Raw genomic sequence first — 20,064 nt, 5'->3', positions numbered from 1 at the left:
AAATATCGGGGCAAACAGAGATTCGAAATCACAGTTTTATGTTTCGGGTGTGTACTTGGCGATGAGACAGCAGTCTTGGTCTGAACAGGATAAACAAACGAGTGCTGTTCCTAAGGAAAGTAAAGTAGCAATCGTAGCTCATTACGAAAATAGCACACGTCTTCCTGAGAACTACAAAGGGATGTCCTGACTTGACAAGTAACACAAACCATTGCATCCATAGTGCTATACTCAGGGAAAAGAAACATCAATCAACTTGATTTCCGCCCAATAAAAGGACAGTGGGGGAGGTTTTGTTGATAAGCGCCTACATACCTGACCCTCACGTGCTCCTGTCGTTCAAACTCTTCTTGCCGTCGGAAAACATCTTTGAGAATGGCAATCTCCTCTGGGCTCAGGCCACTCAAGTCGGGAGAGGGGGACACATGGGTGGTGGTTGCGTGATTACGCGAGATTTGCTGCTTCCCTCTTCCCACCGTGACGTCACACCCTTCAGCACCTGTGAGACGTCAGATATTGTGAGAGACAAAAGAATCACATGGACCGTTTAGAATGTCACAAAAAGTTCCTTTTAAACGATCCTCCGTATGTTATTAGACCTGTGGCTGCATTAGTCATAGACTATTATTAAATAACCGGCCACAGGCAACGGTGAAAAACATTTAACCCATCCAGATTATGAATACACAATGCCATTTAGAAAGTGGTCAAATGTAACATATTTTATATTTGGGATTACACTTTCTCAGTAAAGCACCGATTCTAGTACTTTAGTTGGGTTGAGTCACATCCGGGATTGGTTACCACTATTAATATCTGAAATATCAAAATAACGAATCCGGTTCGGAAGAATATTTCTGTGAACATGTGACGGCAGTGTCCAATCCTAAACGCCGGGGATTCGTGCTTTCTGGGCCAAGCGGGCTACATAATACATATTAGGTAACTAGAAAGTGAGACAACAGTTTCAGCGTCCCAAGTACTTCTTATGACCCCTACGGCAATGAGTGGCTCAGGCGCCTCTATTGTCTGTGCAGGAATTACGGAGGTGAGGTGAGGTGAAATTGGGTTTTACGTCGTGCTTGAGAATATTTCGCTCATATGACGACGTGCATGCGTGTATGTATGTGTATGTGCGGCTGCTTGTACTAGCCCAGACTTAAGCTGGTTTTATAGTGCTAGCCCACTGAGATACCATGCCGCAGTGAAGCATGAATACCCCACTCAGACACATTATACTGACTCCGAGCCGACCAGTCCTTGTTGTACCCATTAATGCCGAGCGCCAGGCAGGGACCAACAAGTACCATATTTTAACGTCTTTTGGTATGACGCGGTCGGGGATCGAACCCGCGACCCGTCGGGCGGACGCTCTAACTACTACACCACGGAGGCGGAGCAGGAATTACGTCCCTTTGGCGCGCCAGTAGCCGATGATCATAGGTTTGCCCCTGTTATGGTTCCAGCTTTCTCAGCACCATGCCTTCACAAAGTGGTAAACGTCTCAGATATGTATTTCCGGCTTTCCTCCCTGATTAAATACACACGGAGTGATATAAACTGGAATACTGCTTAAAGTACCGCTAAACCCAATCCACTCACTCACTCATTGAACCACTGACAGTCCATACAAAGAAATATCGTACACGATGTGTTTTACCTACTTAGAAAGGATATTTGACCCCTTAGATGAACAAACCGCTCATGTCAATGGCTCACGCGCTGACTTACTCAAGTGACCTATAGTAGCCAATATAAACTGACTGACTGAGTTTAATTTTACGCCGCTTTTAGCAATATTCCAGCAATATCACGGCGGGGGACACCAGAAATGGGCTTCACACATTTGCCCATGTGGGGAATCGAACCCGGGTCTTCGGCGTGACGAGCCAACGCTTTAACCATTAGGCTACCCCATCGCCCCAGCCAATATAAAGAGACGAAGCATATTCAGAGTGTTATCTGAGAGATGGAGGGATACGCCTGTACGTGTGTGTGTGTGTGTGCCGTGGAACGGTTTATATGTTTGGTGGGTGAGTTTGGCCAAACGAAATTTTAACAGCATTCCAGTTATTGTAGCTAATGGCAACTGTCAGTTGTAGGAGGCGGTGGGGAAGCCTAGTCACCCAGAAGACACGGATTCGATTCCCAACATGGGCATATTGTGTGAAGCTCATTTCTTGTGTCTACCGTCGTGATATTGAATATTGCTAAAAGCGGCGAAAACCCGATTTGATGCGGATCTCAGACATTTGCCACTTGCACCATAATCAGGGCAAATCGGGATTCGAACCCACGAAAGGGAGCGACTTAGGCGACTGGGCCACTTGTAGCTTCAATTCTGTTTGATGTAATGACGGTTTTAACAACATGTTTTATTGAATAATGAGGCCTACATTGTACATCGTACAGAGTTACTACAGTCAAACATCCGGGGTAGAATAGGTCTTCAGCAACCCATGCTTGCCACAAAAAGCGACTATGCTTGTCGTAAGAGGCGACTAACGGGATCGGGTGGTCAGGCTCTCTGACTTGGTTGACACATGTCATCGGTTCCTAATTACGCAGATCGATGTTCATGCTGTTGATCACTGGATTGTGTGGTCCAGACTCGATTATTTACAGACCGCCGCCATATAGCTGGAATATTGCTGAGTGCGGCGTAAAACTAATTCACTCACTCACCACAGTCAAACCCACAATAGTGATGTCTATAGACAGAATAATCAACTTGATGCACCTCATTTCAGATACACCTTTGTGTCCTTTCTTTAAATTCACATACCTTACACACAACACTGTTTATATCTCTACAGGCAACAGGGGGATATTCGGTTAACGCCAAGATCATTATTGTGTCATTCCGAAATCAGACTCTTCTCATTGTAGCATCATCGAACCGGAAACAGATGACTTTCAGATCGCACAAATTACTTGAGTCATATAAAAGTGAAATCATTCGAGAAGTCCAAATGTCAAACGTTTTCGAAAACGATGAAAAGCTAATCAAAACTCGCCTGGGATGCGTTCATTCAAGCTACGAGAAGATGCTATCTCTCTTGGGTATATGCCACATGTTCCGTGTGTGTGTGGGCGATACGAGTGCTATTGTTGATTAATGAACATTTCCAGACACGATGGCACTCTGGGCGGTGATTAAGAGACGAATAGTTCTTATCATTACCAATAATAGGAACTATACAGAGATGTGTCTGTTTAGTACTGATATGAAAATATGTTTCTGAATCTCCATTAAACAAGAATGTTCGAGCGTTTTAACGCAAATAAACCGCTTCTGTCTGAAACGAATGCCATTTGAAAATACCAGTATGAAATTATATATATAACCCAATATACAGTCTTATCTTTCCTTCATGTAAAATACTTTAATTTCATTGGTCAATGACGCTTTAACAAGTTTCCGTGTCAACCCTTCCAGGAGGGTGACAACTGGAAAACATATTACCCGCTGCCACGGTAACGGTATGACGTCATAATATGACGCGTGCAGAGTTCGAAAACCGTTCGAATAGTTGTTTTTGAGTTCACTATGTAGACATTTATTTCACCGACTTTCACTGCTTTATTTAAACTATTTCATACATTGAATCGTTTGCACACTCAACCCAAACATAATTAACTATTTTTATAGCAGTTTTAAGCTTGTGAGAATATGTTTCACTGATTTTAAAAATCCAGTCGAGAGGCAGACGCCATTTTGTTTACGTGTCAGTCGGTAGCGATCTTCCAAATAAAATCAAATGATATTTTGTATATTTAACATGGCGGTAAGATAAATACGTTGTAAGCTTCTCCCTCGGGTAATACGGTCTGATGTACGCCTCTTTGTAGCAGTGTCACCCGAGACCGTATTACCCTCGAGAGAAGCATACATTAATAATATCATTATCCTAATGTACAGTCATACTGTTACCCAAGTTTACAATCATATCATTACCTCAATATGCGATCATACCACTTCTCTGATATGCGGTCATACCATTACCCAATATGCAGTTATATCATTACCCAAATATGCTGTCAAATCATTACTATGTGTAAAGAGTCAAGTATTCATCTGAAGGAAAAGGCCGTATAGCTAAAATGGATAGAATTATCATGAAACAGCCCTCAAGTTATCTGAAATGAGCGGGCCGCTGCAAATGATAATGGCCCTGGCTAGCTATTCTCGAAACGTTCGTAGCCTTACGAACTTCTTAAGCCCATTCTTAACACACTGACTACGATCAAAGTTACGAACTCTTAGGGCTACGAACGTTTCGAGAATAAGGGACGAGTAGTTACGAATGTTCTGTTGTCAAATGATGTCACAGCATAACGACGTCATAATGTCATAACGTCATAAATCTTGTTCCATGACCTAACAGTGTTGGGTCAACAACCCGTTGCGAGTTGTTTGAAGTAAACTTACAATTAAATTTATGATACTGTTTTGACTTTTTTAACTCCTTCTTCGGGCAGTTAATTGAAGACTTTGGGCTTCTGCAAATTAATGATAATACCCTGATAATAATGCATTGGTGCAAGTCAAACTATGGAACTTCATGGAACATTTTGGTCACATTGTTAAGCCTCATATACCATCCGCTCTGAATTCTCACCATTTTTCTATTATGTTCATAGAATTGAATTATGTCACTTTTCCCCAATTCTGCACATACAGCTGATTTAATATGTTCCAGAAATTCACTCGGAGTTCTTGTATACCATCTATAAATTGTACAAATGAACCAAATTAAAATTGGGTATTTCGTCATGCAGTTGTCAAGTGACGCAAACACACATCTTAATACTTTCATTGACTTATGTATGTCTCTATTTTCATGACGTATTCGACTCTCGGTGCCAAGTATAGCACAGCCTGACTCATTAAATTACTTGAAATAACCTTCCTGACGTTTTTGAAGTACAAGCATGTCGAACACTGGCAATATTAATCTCGGTAATTTCAGAAGATCTGACAAGCAAATGAATGAAATCGGATCGCTTGGTTGTAACCTAATTACTTAAACTCTTAAATCATGTGGTACAGGTATCGTCGGTATATCTATGAGGTGGTTCTACTTTCTTTAAAGAACAGACACATGTTATCCACATATCCAAGTGAGTGAGTGAGTTGAATTTTACGCCGCACTCAGCAATATTCCAGCTATATGGCGGCGGTCTGTAAATAATCGAGTCTGGACCAGACAATGCAGTGATCAACAGCATGAGCATCGAACATATTCAAGAGTTTAGTGTTAGTAGATATGATGTGGTGTAAGATCTTGTACCGAAACCATTGTCAGGAAGTGCCAACGAACATCGAGAAGGGTCACGAACAATGGCATATTCTCTTCCATGTTGGTTCCTTATATTATGTTATGTTGATTACAGTCTCAGATTTTTACGATCAGTTTCCCATAATAAATCTGTATTTTCTGACGTTTTTGAAGCACATTCATGTCTAACACTTGCCATAATATTCTCGGTACTTTCAGAAGACCTGACAAGTAAATGAATGAAATCGGATCCCTTTCTTGTAACCTAATCACATTATCTCTTATAGCATGTGTTACAGATGCCACCGGTGAGTCAGTACACGCAGAGCTTTTGGCTTGACACCTGGGTAATCACCATTTTGTGTCATCCATAAAATGTGAAATTTAATCTACAGATCAAGTCCAGTTTCCATTAAACAATATTCGTAATGTAGTGGGAATGGGCCATTGACTCTGTTTTAAGCAAACAGGTATAATGATATCTGTGTTGAATCTTTGGTGTTCATGGTTCCAGCTGCTACACAAGTTTAGCATGTTTCTGTTGCAGACAATGTGTAATCTTGTTTAACAGTAAGTTACCGGAATACCAGAATATATAAAACTGGGACGGTAACGTCGTGGAACTAATAAGATATTATTGATAAATTCCCTCCTGGAAGAGCTGAATAGTTGGAATTCGTTTTATAATTCTATATTTGGATGTGATTTGAGGAAAAAGTGATGATTACATTTACAGAATCATTGTTGCTCCGTGGAAATCCAAGGAAATTTTGTGTGTGTGTTTGTGTGTGTGTGTGTGTGCGTGCGTGCGTGTGTGTGTGTGTGTGTGTGTATGGGGTGTTTCTGATTTCTTTGATGAATAGACACATGTTATCCACGTATTCAAGACTTTAGTGTTATGATATTGTGCAAGATCTTGTACCGAAATCATTGTAAGGAACACCGAGAAGGGCCAGTTTCACAATTGCATATTCTCTTCCGTTTATTATGTTATGTTGATTACAGTCTCAAAGTTTTAAGATCAATTTCCTATAATAAAACTCTGTTCCGTTTGAACGTTTCAGCAGAACTGATTGGGCCAAACGTGATGTTCATGTAATATGATGTTCATGTAATATGATGTTCATGTAATATATTGTTCATGTAATATGATGTTCATGTAATATGATGTTCATGTAATATATTGTTCATGTAATATGATGTTCATGTAATATATTGTTCATGTAATATATTGTTCATGTAATATGATGTTCATGTAATTTGATGTTCATGTAATATATTGTTCATGTAATATGATGTTCATGTAATATATTGTTCATGTAATATATTGTTCATGTAATATGATGTTCATGTAATATGATGTTCATGTAATATATTGTTCATGTAATATGATGTTCATGTAATATATTGTTCATGTAATATGATGTTCATGTAATATGATGTTCATGTAATATGATGTTCATGTAATATATTGTTCATGTAATATGATGTTCATGTAATATATTGTTCATGTAATATGATGTTCATGTAATATATTGTTCATGTAATAAGATGTTCATGTAATATGATGTTCATGTAATATATTGTTCATGTAATATGATGTTCATGTAATATATTGTTCATGTAATATGATGTTCATGTAATATGATGTTCATGTAATATGATGTTCATGTAATATGATGTTCATGTAATATATTGTTCATGTAATATATTGTTCAAGGAACTTCGCTGACTCTTTATCTTGAATATTTTAAGTTACTTATCATTTGTAAAACTGGCAGGTCAAACATTGTCCTGTTATATCTTCATCACTTACAATGTATGTATCGAATTCCCGCCTCCATTCATTTTGGATGGTAAACTACTCAGTCTTCAATTTGAATGTTTTTATTTAACTTGACAAAAATAAAAATCCATTAGATTCTTGAGTGAAATGGGCGTCACGCATTGAACCCATGTGGAGAATCGAACCCGGGTCTTCGGCGTGACGAGCGAACGCGTTAACCACTAGGCTGCCCCACCGCTCAAAGAAGATATGAATTTTTCCAACTCGTATTTCCATGCGAAAAATGCCAGGCCCACAGGTATGGTGCTGACATACCTAAAACATACAGGGCGAGAACCGGGACTCAAACCCCTGCTGACAGGTTTGCTGCGCGCTAAAGCGACGCATCTCTGCAATTCGAAACTAAGCCCCTTAAAGACAGGATCACTGAAGAACTGCGGGGTGTTTAAATTTTGATATTTAGTTGATTTAATTGATGGTTTGATTATTATTCAAATTCACTTTAGAAGAAAAGCTTGGGCAAATTATCAGAAAAGTGTATGAAGAATTTGAACTGTTTAAAAAATCGTTATTGTTTCATTTTTTAAGAGGGTGGGTGGGTGAGGTATTGTGTTATTTCCCTAATACGTGGGACATTTGAGCAGTGAAGCCGTTCAACAACTTCCTAATCTGAACCGTTTATATTAATATGAATGCGTTAGTATTGAGTCAAGGATTGTTACCATAGCAACAAGATCAGGCTCTGTGAATAACAGTGTTTGGTAACTATGGTGTTTTCCGGAATCTAATTAGTTGTCGTTGGGTAGATGAAAATCTATCAACCAAGCCAAGAGATCTCGTTATACACCACATGAAAACTACATTTCTAACGCCGATATTCAAATTGAGGTAATCGGATACAATAACAAGGATCGAGCTGTTTTTTACATGCACGAACGTTTACGTTTGAAATGTCAATGGGTTCTGTTTCCGGCCAAATGCAAGGTTACGCCATTTGAATCTAAACATGCAGACTTCGAAGTGAAGCATTAATGTTTGACACCGGGGGAATATGACAATAATCAGACACGTATAGCACGCTTGACATCCCCACGCAAGCTTCGCTACATCATCTAATCGATTAGAAGTCAAAGTATGACCAACAATTTTGATGAACATTCTCTACGTCTCCGAGATGCTACAGGCGACAAACAACGCCTACAGTTACATGAGCCTGGTCCGATTGGCGCTACGCTGTATCCTATAGGGAATGATGCTTTCTTAACAAGAACGCGTACACTGATATATTAAAGATATATGCCTTAGTTTGACATGTTTTCGTCCTTTAATCCCCTATGGGAGAACGAGAATATGCAAATGAAATAATGCAAACACCAGGCATTTGGGGACAACAATGTTTACAACAAACGCAAACAGAGACGCCTTCCATCATAGGTCAGGTCTCTATGACATACATTCAGGGGTACATGTTGATCCGTTGTAACTCTTTATGACCTGGAGAGTGAATTAAGTTTTACGCTGCTTTTAACAATATTCCAGCAATATCACAGCAAGGAACACCACATTGTACCCGTGTGGGGAATCAAACCCGGGTCTGCGGCGTGATGAGCGAACGCTTTAACCACTAGGCTACCCCACCGCCCCGTGTGAGCTTAGGAGTTGGGTTAAACAAACTTTGTAAAATAAACAAATATTTCAAATAAACTTTGGAGTGATGGCTATCATCGTGACGACGTGTGCTCTACCCCAGCTCAATGTATCTTCTTATTCTTCTGAATTTGTACTTCATATAAAGCTACCTCTGTGGTAAAACAAACAAAACTAAATTTCATCTGTAAATAGTAAGTCCGTCTTAAACCTTTTCAAAAATAACCATGATGACATCCATGAAGACACTCACACAATTCTTAATGTCAATGCATTTGGAGTCATAGTGCAACAGAGTCATAGAGTCAACAGATTTCAACATTCCTGTCATGGTCCCTTGCACGCTGTAACGATGGTGCGTGAGATGAGAATGAGGTGGTTCCGGTGATGATGATGCTGCTGCTGATGATGATCATCAACATCATCATCATCATCAACACCACGACCACCACCACCACGTTTTACGTTAATAAACACATCAACAAATAAACAAGAATCACACATTTCGATTATCCGCATAAATAGATACCAGTGGTAAAAGAGAGGTGAACATTATGTGGATTGATCATTGAAAATCAGCATGCCTTTGCCTACTGAGTGTACCCGCCACTCATACACACTTATCGTAATAGGATATCGAATAATAGCGTAGATAATAACTTCTAATAAATAGCTATTTAGTGTTGGTTATCCACCGGAACAGGAGAACAATTTCCATTTGACACATAATATATGTGAAAAAGGACGAAAATTACAAAAAATCGGATTCTCTGTGGACGTAAATTATGGATTGAACTGACTAACCCCAAAAGCAATACTAACGATCTGGTGAAAACAAAACAAACAGTCGTGGAAAGCAATTGTACTTAACAAAAAATAATATACCCTCAGTCATCGTATCGATGATAAAATTACTGATATTTGGTGTAAAGGGCAAAACAGTCGTGAAAAGAAATCATGGTACTTAATTAAACATAAGAAACCCCAATAAACGTATCAATGATAAAATTACTGATATAAAGGGTGAGTTGAGGTGAGGTGAAATTGGGTTTAACTTCGTGCTGGAGAATATTTCACTCATATGACGACGTGCATGCGCGTGTGTGTGTATGTGCGGCTGCTTGTACTAGCCAAGACTTTAGCTGGTTTTATAGTGCTAGCCCACTGAGATACCATGCCACAGTGAAGCATGAATACCCCACTCAGACACATTATACTGATTCCGAGTCGACCAGTCCTTGTTGTACCCATTAATGCCGAGCGTCAGGCAAGGACCAACAAGTACCATATTTTAACGTCTTTTGGTATGACGCGGTCGGGGATCGAACCCGCGACCTTCCGCTGATATAAAGGGCCACTGTTTACCACTATGGCATGTAATGAACAATTATGATCCTTTGAAAAATGAGATGAAAGATTAGACGTACCTTACGAAAAGAAAGCCAGACTGGAGCAAACATCATGTGAGACAAGACTACAGGAATAGGAACTGGTGTTTACCTTTTTCACGAGAAAAGCCATGGCGATCGAGGTGACGAGTGCGTCATTGTCTTGCGCGCGAGAAGCTTCTTCGCACCGTCCCTTCACCTCCTGCTGAGGACACCATCGGCCCTTACTCTGAAGCAAAAACGTATTGAGTGAGCATACTATTTCTAAACGTAAACTTTTGTACAAAAATATTAAGATATATTTTTGGCTGGACATGCATCACGAAGCATGCGTTGTGATCTCATCTTGCGCTGATCTCATCTTGTACTGATCTCATTTTACATCAATCTCCACGACGAATCGGAGTTACTATCCACCGTCATATTGATCAGACTGGGCTGTTATTACCCCCTCTCTCTGTGTGTATGTATGTGTGTGTGTGTGTGGTTATAGTCGATGATACGTCTGTCGGTACGTCCGTCCGTTTTCACAGTTTGGACATTGTACAATTGCACTGGGAGACGGTTTTCATGTTCCAATCTGCAGTCTCTGGTTCAGAAACATGCATCCATACGAAAACACAAAGTGCTTACATGCCATTAAAGCTAAAGTGTCCTCCACCACACAAACAAATCCATCCAATAAGGATGACATGAGAAGTCCAAATCTTTCGCTTAGTGGAAACCGTAGTTTTGTATATTGGCGACCTTATCTATTGTACTTTCAAATACTTGCGCCAGAGGCGAGTTCCTAACGCTGATCCAAACAGTTGTACCATCATTACTGAAATACAGAAACAAAAACGCACAATGGTTTCATCCATTTATTGCATGTCAAATGTTACTCCAGCACTGTCGCGTTCCACAACGAAGTGAGCAGTTTTAGCATTTCAACATTGGTGTCTTGACGTCTCTTGAGGTCAATGGTGTCGGAGACGTGAGATTGTGGTGAGCTAGTTGTCGATTGTCCGGATGCAGCAGTTGCTGATGTTTTCCTCAGGACAACGTCGTCGACGTTACTTAACATGCCCTCGCTCGTTCTCTTGCACCTATATTGCATACAGAAAATGCTATTCAATGAACGTTTCTCCCTCAATATTCATTTATATTTTAACAGACATTTTACAAGTTATTGATAGCGAGTGAATTGGGCTTGAGCCTCTTTTAGCTATATTCCTGCATTATTACGGCGGAATACACCATGCATGGGCTTTACACATTTTGCCCATGAGGAGAATCGAACCCGGGGCATGGGCGAGACGAGCGGACACTTAACCACTAGACTAACTCACTGCTCTTGGAAGTGATTATTAATCCTTAAATACAACACACACACACATATCCGATAATCAAATGGATCTTGTTTGTTGTTGTTCAGTGCATACTTTTTCAAAATGTAGTTACACCCGTGCTATTGATCAGGGAACTGTTCTTACGGCAATCAGCTGCTCATCCAAACAGCTTTGATACTGGCGTATGGCCGTTGAGGTCCTTAGGGAGCGGTTAGTTTAAAATCCTTCGGACCTGGTCCTGGCACAGAGCCTCTTGACCACCCCAGACAATAGTTGGTTGGTTGGTTAACGCCGCACTCAGAAATACTGAAGCTATATGGCGGCGGTATGCATATAATCCAGTCTGGACCAGACAATCCAGTGATCAACATCATGAGCATCGATCTACGCAATTGGGATACGATGACATGTGTCAACCAAGTCAGCTAGCCTCTTACGACAAGCATGGGTTACCAGCACAGTAGAGCGCCTGTAGGAGCGACAGGGTATCTTTAGTCAGACTTTACTTCAGTGGACTTCAGGTAAACGTCATCACAAAGTCCTAAAATCAAAATGTAAATCAATTTCATACAAGGTGCATTTTCGCCGTCGTCATGCTTTCACAAAACTATTGTTTTTAAATGATATGAATTTCAAATTTTGTCATCAAGATTTTAAGTAATTACAATGGTATTCACCCACCTCAATGACATTTTGATGAAGTCTCACTGGACAACGGGCAGGGTTCTCATGATTGACATTTACTGAAATTACCTCAGCAGAAAACCTTTGGTTTCAGCCTTCTTGACTTTGTTTTTAGGACCCATTGTTTTTGCTTGGTTTTTGTAACAACCCTTAAAATTGAAAATTCACTTATTTTAGAACACGATGTTTCTCCACATCGTTAACAAAAGTTTACCCCATTCAAATAAAACACGGTTTCAAGCAATAAGAATTCTGGGTTGTCATCCCCAAGCAATCCCCTCTCCCACAACGCAGTCTCCGGTCTCTTGTGGTCTGATGACCTTAACGCGCCATCTATGCATGCTTATATGAGCCTGGGTCAGTGATTTCATTTTAGCGTCCAAAATAGGAGATTTGGTTAACACCCCAACCTCTTTGACGCATGAATCTCTGCATCGAGTTCAGGTTCTCATGAACTGTGTACAGACCTTCCCATTGGTTCCTTACTTCTGTGACAAACATCCGAAGAATCCTATTCAGATCTTCACCAGAAATACTTCATAATTTGCTTTCTCAAATTCAAACCCATCCCTTTCACGTTGCCATGAATAACAAATCATCACCGCCAAATCGCTTTCTATTTCTGTGTTTATATATTTTGCAAGCTCATGCAAACTGTGATATTCAGACATTGAGAGACATTTGTCAAACCGTTTGGAAGTTGTTTGATCATTTTCTTTTATGTCTGCTGAGAAGCAAGCTCAATATCTGCTGAACTATTCCATCGGTCAAATGCTCTTTCAAGGTTTGGCGACTCCCCACCCGATGAACTGTTTCTAACTGTACCAGGGGCGGATATAGCTTTTTGAGAAAGGGGGGATGCACAGTTCATTTTCACCCGTTTCCACGAAAGTTGGTCATTTAATACGTTTTCGGGACAATAAAGGAAAGAAAAAGGTAGGTGTGGGTGCGCACCCCTGCACACCCCATCTGGATCCGCCTATGTGTATTTACATGATTTTATATCGTTGTAGAGTAACATCAAAATTGATACTTGAAATGCTTCTTCAAATGTATCTCAATGTATGAATTAATGTCACTTTCATTTAAAGTAGTAGCCTCGGAAAATGTATTTGAGTGACAAAGACATTGCCTGACATCGTGGACAACTGGTGAAATGGTCGCTGGGAACTATTTTCATTTTGGCGCACCTTCAATACTCCGTCTAGTGCACAGGAGACCGTGTTCACAACGTGCATATATCTGACTTGGGACTTATTACTCATCACGATCTCACGACAAACTGATAAATCTCACGATAAATTTGGTTCTTATGAAAAATATATATCCGTTAAAACTTACAAAAATAGGTCTGTTCATTTTCAGTGACTTTACTGAGAAATAAATAAATATGAATTATGCTCTGGCCTCGTGGGGGATGTAGGACCCGACCGCGGAGCGCGATCCTTGGACTCCGGCATCTCAAACTTTTTCTCTTTTGGGGTTGGAAGCTCTGCATATCGTGCTACCCAGATGTATGACGCCAATATGGCTGTGTTAGGGTGCTAGAGTTAGGCGGCAATATGCATGATTTAAGGTTTAAGCAGAATAAACTCCTCGTATTCACCAATATTCGCGCGGCTAATTGGTGTCCTCTAACAGGGAGTGCTGAGGAGTTTATTCCTTACAAAGGTTCATCCCGTGGGCTTGAACACCCCTACCTTAGAGTCTTGCAACAAGACAGTTACCAATCACGTTTTGTAAACTTTGTTTCGTTTCATGTAAATGAAACCTCTGATTAACACTTGAGATGCTGTAGATATGAACTTATACATGATAACAGCATTTGGCTAACATTAGTTGTATAAGACAAAATATTATGGATGTCACCTTCTTCTTTGTTGTATACACAACGTTTCTGGGCTTTTCCTTGCCCCTTCGTCAGCACAACGCAGCAGCATCCCTAACTTTTGTATGTCATCCCTGCTTTTGTATATTAATTAGACTATCATCCACCCTTTTGTACATCAGTTGGACTCACTTACCCACTTAATCTACTGTAACAACGCCATATCCGTTTCTTTTACATTTATTCTCTTTTATCTCAGAATGCCCTGTTTACAGTACATACATGCTTAAAATCACTCTGGCTTCATGTACATTACTAGTATATATATCGTGTATACCTGATAGTTACCATTCACCCGACGAAACAGCAAAGAAAAGCCCAGAAACGTTGTGTATACAATAAAGAAGTTGACATCCATAACATTTTGTCTTATTGAATACCAACTCCTGTATGTCTCTCAAAATGACAAAATGAGGTTTTTAATTTGAAACTGGTACACATCGCTCCATTCCTGAAAAGTAATGGAGCGAGCAGACAATGAAATGACGTCACAAATGTAATGTAAGGTGACAACAAGCAAGGAATGACTTCAACTTTCCAATAGTCAACTTACCTTTCATGTCGAGCAATATTCCAACAGCTCCAGCCTTTGGTGTTTACATTTCACAATTTTTGAGGTACAGTCGAGGGTGCTCTTTTTATAAGGGTTTCAAAGAGCGTCACGCAACTCTTGCTCAGAAGCTGTTTGATCAAGGTTACAACATTCCAGTCCTCAGTAAAGCTTTCAAGACGTTTTATGGTAGACATGTGGAGAGAATTTCCAAATTTGATGCTTCAGTGACAAAAATGATGCTCGATGCAATTCCCTATTTTGACTTATACCGTACGTTCCCGAATTATTTCAGGTGAACAATTGACTAGACTTAGCACATGTTTCTGATGGGTGCCACGGTGGGGCAGGATACGGTCACCTTTTCGCGAACACCTGGTACCATCACTATTTCATAGTGATTCATAAACACATACTCTGTCATCGTATCGCATAGTGACAATCAGGGGATTGTCTGGTCCAGACTCGATTTGTTTGCAAACAACATCGTACAGCTGAAATACTGCTGAAACAAATATTTACTCATGATTTCGTCACAATTGTACAATCGATTCTGCTTTTAGCAGAGATTTTTTATAGATGCGGAAAGGGTTTTGCCGCTACTATTTCTTTAATCCGACTTGTCATGACAGATAAACTGTTGTAATGTAAAACAATCGGGTGACTCATAACCGTTCTTAGCAAGATTGTGTTAAAACCATTTCCACATCCACCAGAAATCTCTGCCAAGAGCAGGGTCGATTGTATGATTTCGACTATATCATGAGCATGTGTTAATGAATCACCATCAAACAAAGAACATAACTTAGTCCTCCGGATTAAAAATTGACGCAATTGTTTTTTCAAATACAAATTTGCATATAACTTTAATATCCTATCTTTATATCATAACTCCATGCTTATTAATAAATGATTATCTAGTTTGAATTATCGATCACTATTGAGTATAGACATCGATTTCCAAACTCGCATTCTCCAGCTCAATCTATTTACAGTCAGCTCTCGTTAATCCGACACTCGTTAATCCGACAATCAAAAAGGCATTGTTTTTACAACAAAAAACAACAAAAAACCCTCAAAGACTATTTCAAGTTTTAAATTATTGTTCACGAGAGATCCATATGTTACTGTGGAACTAGTTGTATGCAAACAGTGACTCATTCAGCATCCGGGTCATAATGGCTGCTGAGAGTGAACTAGCGACGACTGGTAAAAACAAACGTGAGTTTTGTGCCAATGTGATTTTGAAATCGATACGAAACTGATTGATTATGTGATTTTATATGTACATGTATGTTATGCCATCTATGATTGTTAATAAATGATATCAAGGATGTATTGTTATATTTTTTATTACTGAATGTTTTTACAAACGAAGACGATAACCAGATCTACAATTTCTGATATTTTCCGACATTTTCGTTAATCCGACATTTTCGTTAATCCGACATATTTCTCTGCAACCACGAGTGTCGGATTAACGAGAGTTGACTGTATGTATGAGTTTGGATTAACGCTGCCGTGAAACATATTAAATGTATTGTAAGTTCAGTGTTAGCAGAATGGTGGAAGAAAGCTTCAAGTGACTTACACATTTGCCTCCTCAGTGAATGGTGCTGACAAACCCAAACCATAACTAGACCAACAGGATTCGAACCATAGCAAACTCTGTGACATTTAGCGACTTGGCTAAAAATTCGAAAATACACTGAAATTCGATGACTGATGATATTTATAAAGACCGATTAAGTGATTACCTGGTTTTCCCTGAACTATGAATACCTCGATATATACTTACCCAAAAAAGTTAGGGGTCATGGTTATTCTAATGAAAATGTGCGGTCCTTAGACGCTAGGTTAGAATTGATGTCCAGCAAACCCTGCTTATCGTAAGAGGCAACAAACGGGATCGGGTAGTCAGTTTCTCTGACTTGCTTGACACACATCGTAGATTGATGTTCACTGGATTGTCTGGTCAAGATCCGATTATTTACAGACCGCTGCCATATAGCTGGAATATTGCTGAGTGCCCTTGCACATTATTGTTTTAATAAAACAAATCTAGCCCTGAAAAGAAAAGTTTCATTTCATACGGCATGGAGCATGGGCGCTAGTGTCAACGTGATATCATGCAATGTCTGCTTAATTTGTGGGGGAAACCTAGTGACCCAGGTCTTCGACTTCGTAAAGGCACATAGGCTGATGAACCAAGAAACATTCACCAAGGCGAACGCAAGGTTTCTGGCTCATATAGTTGACCCTATTTCACACAGCTTCACTCAACGATCTATGGGGGTTTTAATTACTTTTATCAATATACTTACATGTCTATTTTCAAACGTTTTTAAAGCATTTGAATTTTACTGAGAAAACAGGAAGTGAAATGTTGGACTTAGTGTTAGACAGAATGAATGACATTTTGGCAAGAAGTGGACAGCTCCATAAGCACCAATCATGCTCCTCTCCTTATCTGTTTCTTGATGCATTCAAGTCACAATTTCCTCACAGATTGGCCAAATCAAAACAAGGTAATATTGCTCAGAAAAGTTGGTATGCTTAAACTTCAAGGATATCCATCATTCGTTGTCGTTCATTAATAGATAATACTTTCCACTGATTTAACACTCTGTTTCATTGAACGGCATTCTGGAAGCTGGTGAGTCAATAATGAATCGTACGACTTTATGGATGACAACTTCTTGTTACACGAAGCGACATTTCGCTTTAGCTTGATAAAGGTGTAAGAATCTACACCAAAATGGCGCTCCACGCAATAAACAAGAGCTTGTTATCCATAAAGTCGTATGATTTATTACTCTGTGTCATATTTAGAGCTTTGCACAATTATTCAACAACAAAAGCTATTCACGAGACCAATAGTCAACTTCCAATGTTCTGTATGAAACCCACGTATAGGGAAGGACGCATATTGTATGATTCAGAATATATCAATGCTCAGTTGCATTTACGAATCCGATCAGAGCTCACGACTTATATGAACACCTGCAGTGTGCGAAATAGTTTCTAAATTTTGCTAGCCAGTAAGGCTAGCTATGCCTGAAAGTTACTAGCCCACAAAATAATTCACTAACCCGAAATCGAATGTATACACGGGTTTCATCATTAAGCAGCTAATACAATAAACATTTTTATCAGGCCATAATCCTTCAAGCCATCAAGATTGGTATTGCCACCACAATGTATATACAGAGTAATACCTTTAAGTCATCTATATTGGTATTGCCACCACAATGTATATACAGAGTAATACCTTTAAGTCAACTATATTGGTATTGCCACCACAATGTATATACAGAGTAATACCTTTAAGTCATCTATATTGGTATTGCCACCACAATGTATATACAGAGTAATACCTTTAAGTCATCTATATTGGTATTGCCACAATGTATATACAGAGTAATACCTTTAAGTCATCTATATTGGTATTGCACCACAATGTATATACAGAGTAATACCTTTAAGTCATCTATATTGGTAATTGTCATCTATATTGGTATTGCCACCACAATGTATATACAGAGTAATACCTTTAAGTCATCTATATTGGTATTGCCACCACAATGTATATACAGAGTAATACCTTTAAGTCATCTATATTGGTATTGCCACCACAATGTATATACAGAGTAATACCTTTAAGTCATCTATATTGGTATTGCCACCACAATGTATATACAGAGTAATACCTTTAAGTCATCTATATTGGTATTGCCACCACAATGTATATACAGAGTAATACCTTTAAGTCATCTATATTGGTATTGCCACCACAATGTATATACAGAGTAATACCTTTAAGTCATCTATATTGGTATTGCCACAATGTATATACAGAGTAATACCTTTAAGTCATCTATATTGGTATTGCCACAATGTATATACAGAGTATTACTGTCAAGCCATCCATATTGGTATTGCCACCACAATGTATAAATATACAGAGTAATACCTTTAAGTCATCTATATTGGTATTGCCACCACAATGTATATACAGAGTATTACTGTCAAGCCATCCATATTGGTATTGCCACCACAATGTCTATACATAGTGTAACAGTCGAGTCATCTTCATAGACATTGCCACCACAATGTAGATACATAGTTTTGCTGTCATCGTATTGATATTGCAACCACAATGTATACTGAGGGAAAAAATAAGGGATCATATGACAGCACAAGTGTTCCCTTATTTTTTCCAGGTTTCTTAACAAGCTATTATAGAACACGAATCTACAGTCCAGCAGTTTTAGGGATATTGAAAGTAAATTACATTGGCAAAGATTACAATGGACACACATGTCATCTTTAGGCAAGTGAGTTTGTTAAGAATTGCCAAATTGCTCTGATCACCCAGCAGAAAATGGGTACCCGGTGGGATAAGTCATGTGACTATAAACCTTCTATGGTTATCCGGGGTAATACTGTATTGTGCTGTGAGCACATTGTTATTGTCAGCGCTGTGAGCATAGTGTATATGGCGAGAATACATCACAGAACATCTTCATCTTAGCTGCTACTACATAGTTCAATAAGTATTGATTAGTTTGGGAATGATTTCGTTAACGCAACATTGCTGCAACGTAAAGATAATGACACCATGAATTGGCGGCTTCATAGGGGTGAAATCAAACCATGGAATCCTGGCTAGAAAAAACCCCTTTAAATCCCTATTTTTATACCCAATGTATCTTCTATGCATATTCAAAAACATGTCAATGGAGGCGTGTAGCCTTCTCGGACTCATTTGGATAGATAAAAGAGATAGAGCGATTAATGCTGGATAGTTTTCCACTCCTATACAGCTCTTCCCACACAATCAGCTCTACACAATGTCGCTGCGGCCTCGCACTAAACAAAGACCACCGATACATTATCTGTATAATGACACTAAAATATACAGTAGAATAGAACGATGGGCAGCTACATTCGTTATACCACTGTACATTTGCAGGAAAAACTAGGCCAAAGCTTTTACTTATGACTGCTGTTCATGGTTGATATTTTCAAAATGACTCCATTAAGCTGAAGCCTTTTAAAACAGGAATGTTGATTGCTTTTAGATGTAACTGAACGCTGAAACTACGTATATGAAAATGAGTCATCGTGTTATAGGCAAAACTAGACAAAACATAATATTTCGTACAAGAATGTTGTTATGGCTATTGACATTAATATTGGAAGATGAAATATGAAAACTAATAAATTATTATTATTGACTGAATGATATTTTATCTTAAGGTCTAATATGTCCATGTATTTTTATCAAACATGAATAAGAACTGTTTACAGAGGAAACCCCGACATGTTATATATTCAAAGCAAAGGGGTAAATCAACTCGAAGCTGGCTAATAAACTAAAGCCTACCTTTCCGTCTATCCACAGTTTGTTTAACGTGATAATTCCAGAACAAAACACGGAGTCAAACTGCGCCAATCCGTCAAAGCCAAGGGGAATATGATTGGGCAACTAATACCCAATTTGTG

The 20,064-nt window shown here is 39.1% G+C and overlaps 1 protein-coding gene across 1 annotated transcript in view; it reads right to left on the bottom strand.

Moving 5' to 3' along the window:
* LOC124285798 (regulating synaptic membrane exocytosis protein 1-like) overlaps positions 1 to 20,064 on the bottom strand; it is an 82,894-nt gene that overhangs the window by 35,449 nt on the left and 27,381 nt on the right. The window contains exon 2 of the mRNA XM_046722065.1: positions 316 to 499. Coding sequence (XP_046578021.1) covers positions 316 to 499 — 184 coding nt within the window. The remainder of the gene's footprint in view (positions 1 to 315; positions 500 to 20,064) is intronic.

Source organism: Haliotis rubra, unplaced genomic scaffold (assembly GCF_003918875.1).
Source record: "Haliotis rubra isolate DU_JTF1 unplaced genomic scaffold, ASM391887v1 Scf37, whole genome shotgun sequence".
Classification (NCBI taxonomy): domain Eukaryota; kingdom Metazoa; phylum Mollusca; class Gastropoda; order Lepetellida; family Haliotidae; genus Haliotis; species Haliotis rubra.
Note: the sequence above shows the minus strand (reverse complement) of the source record. Positions and strands in the feature narration are given on the sequence as shown.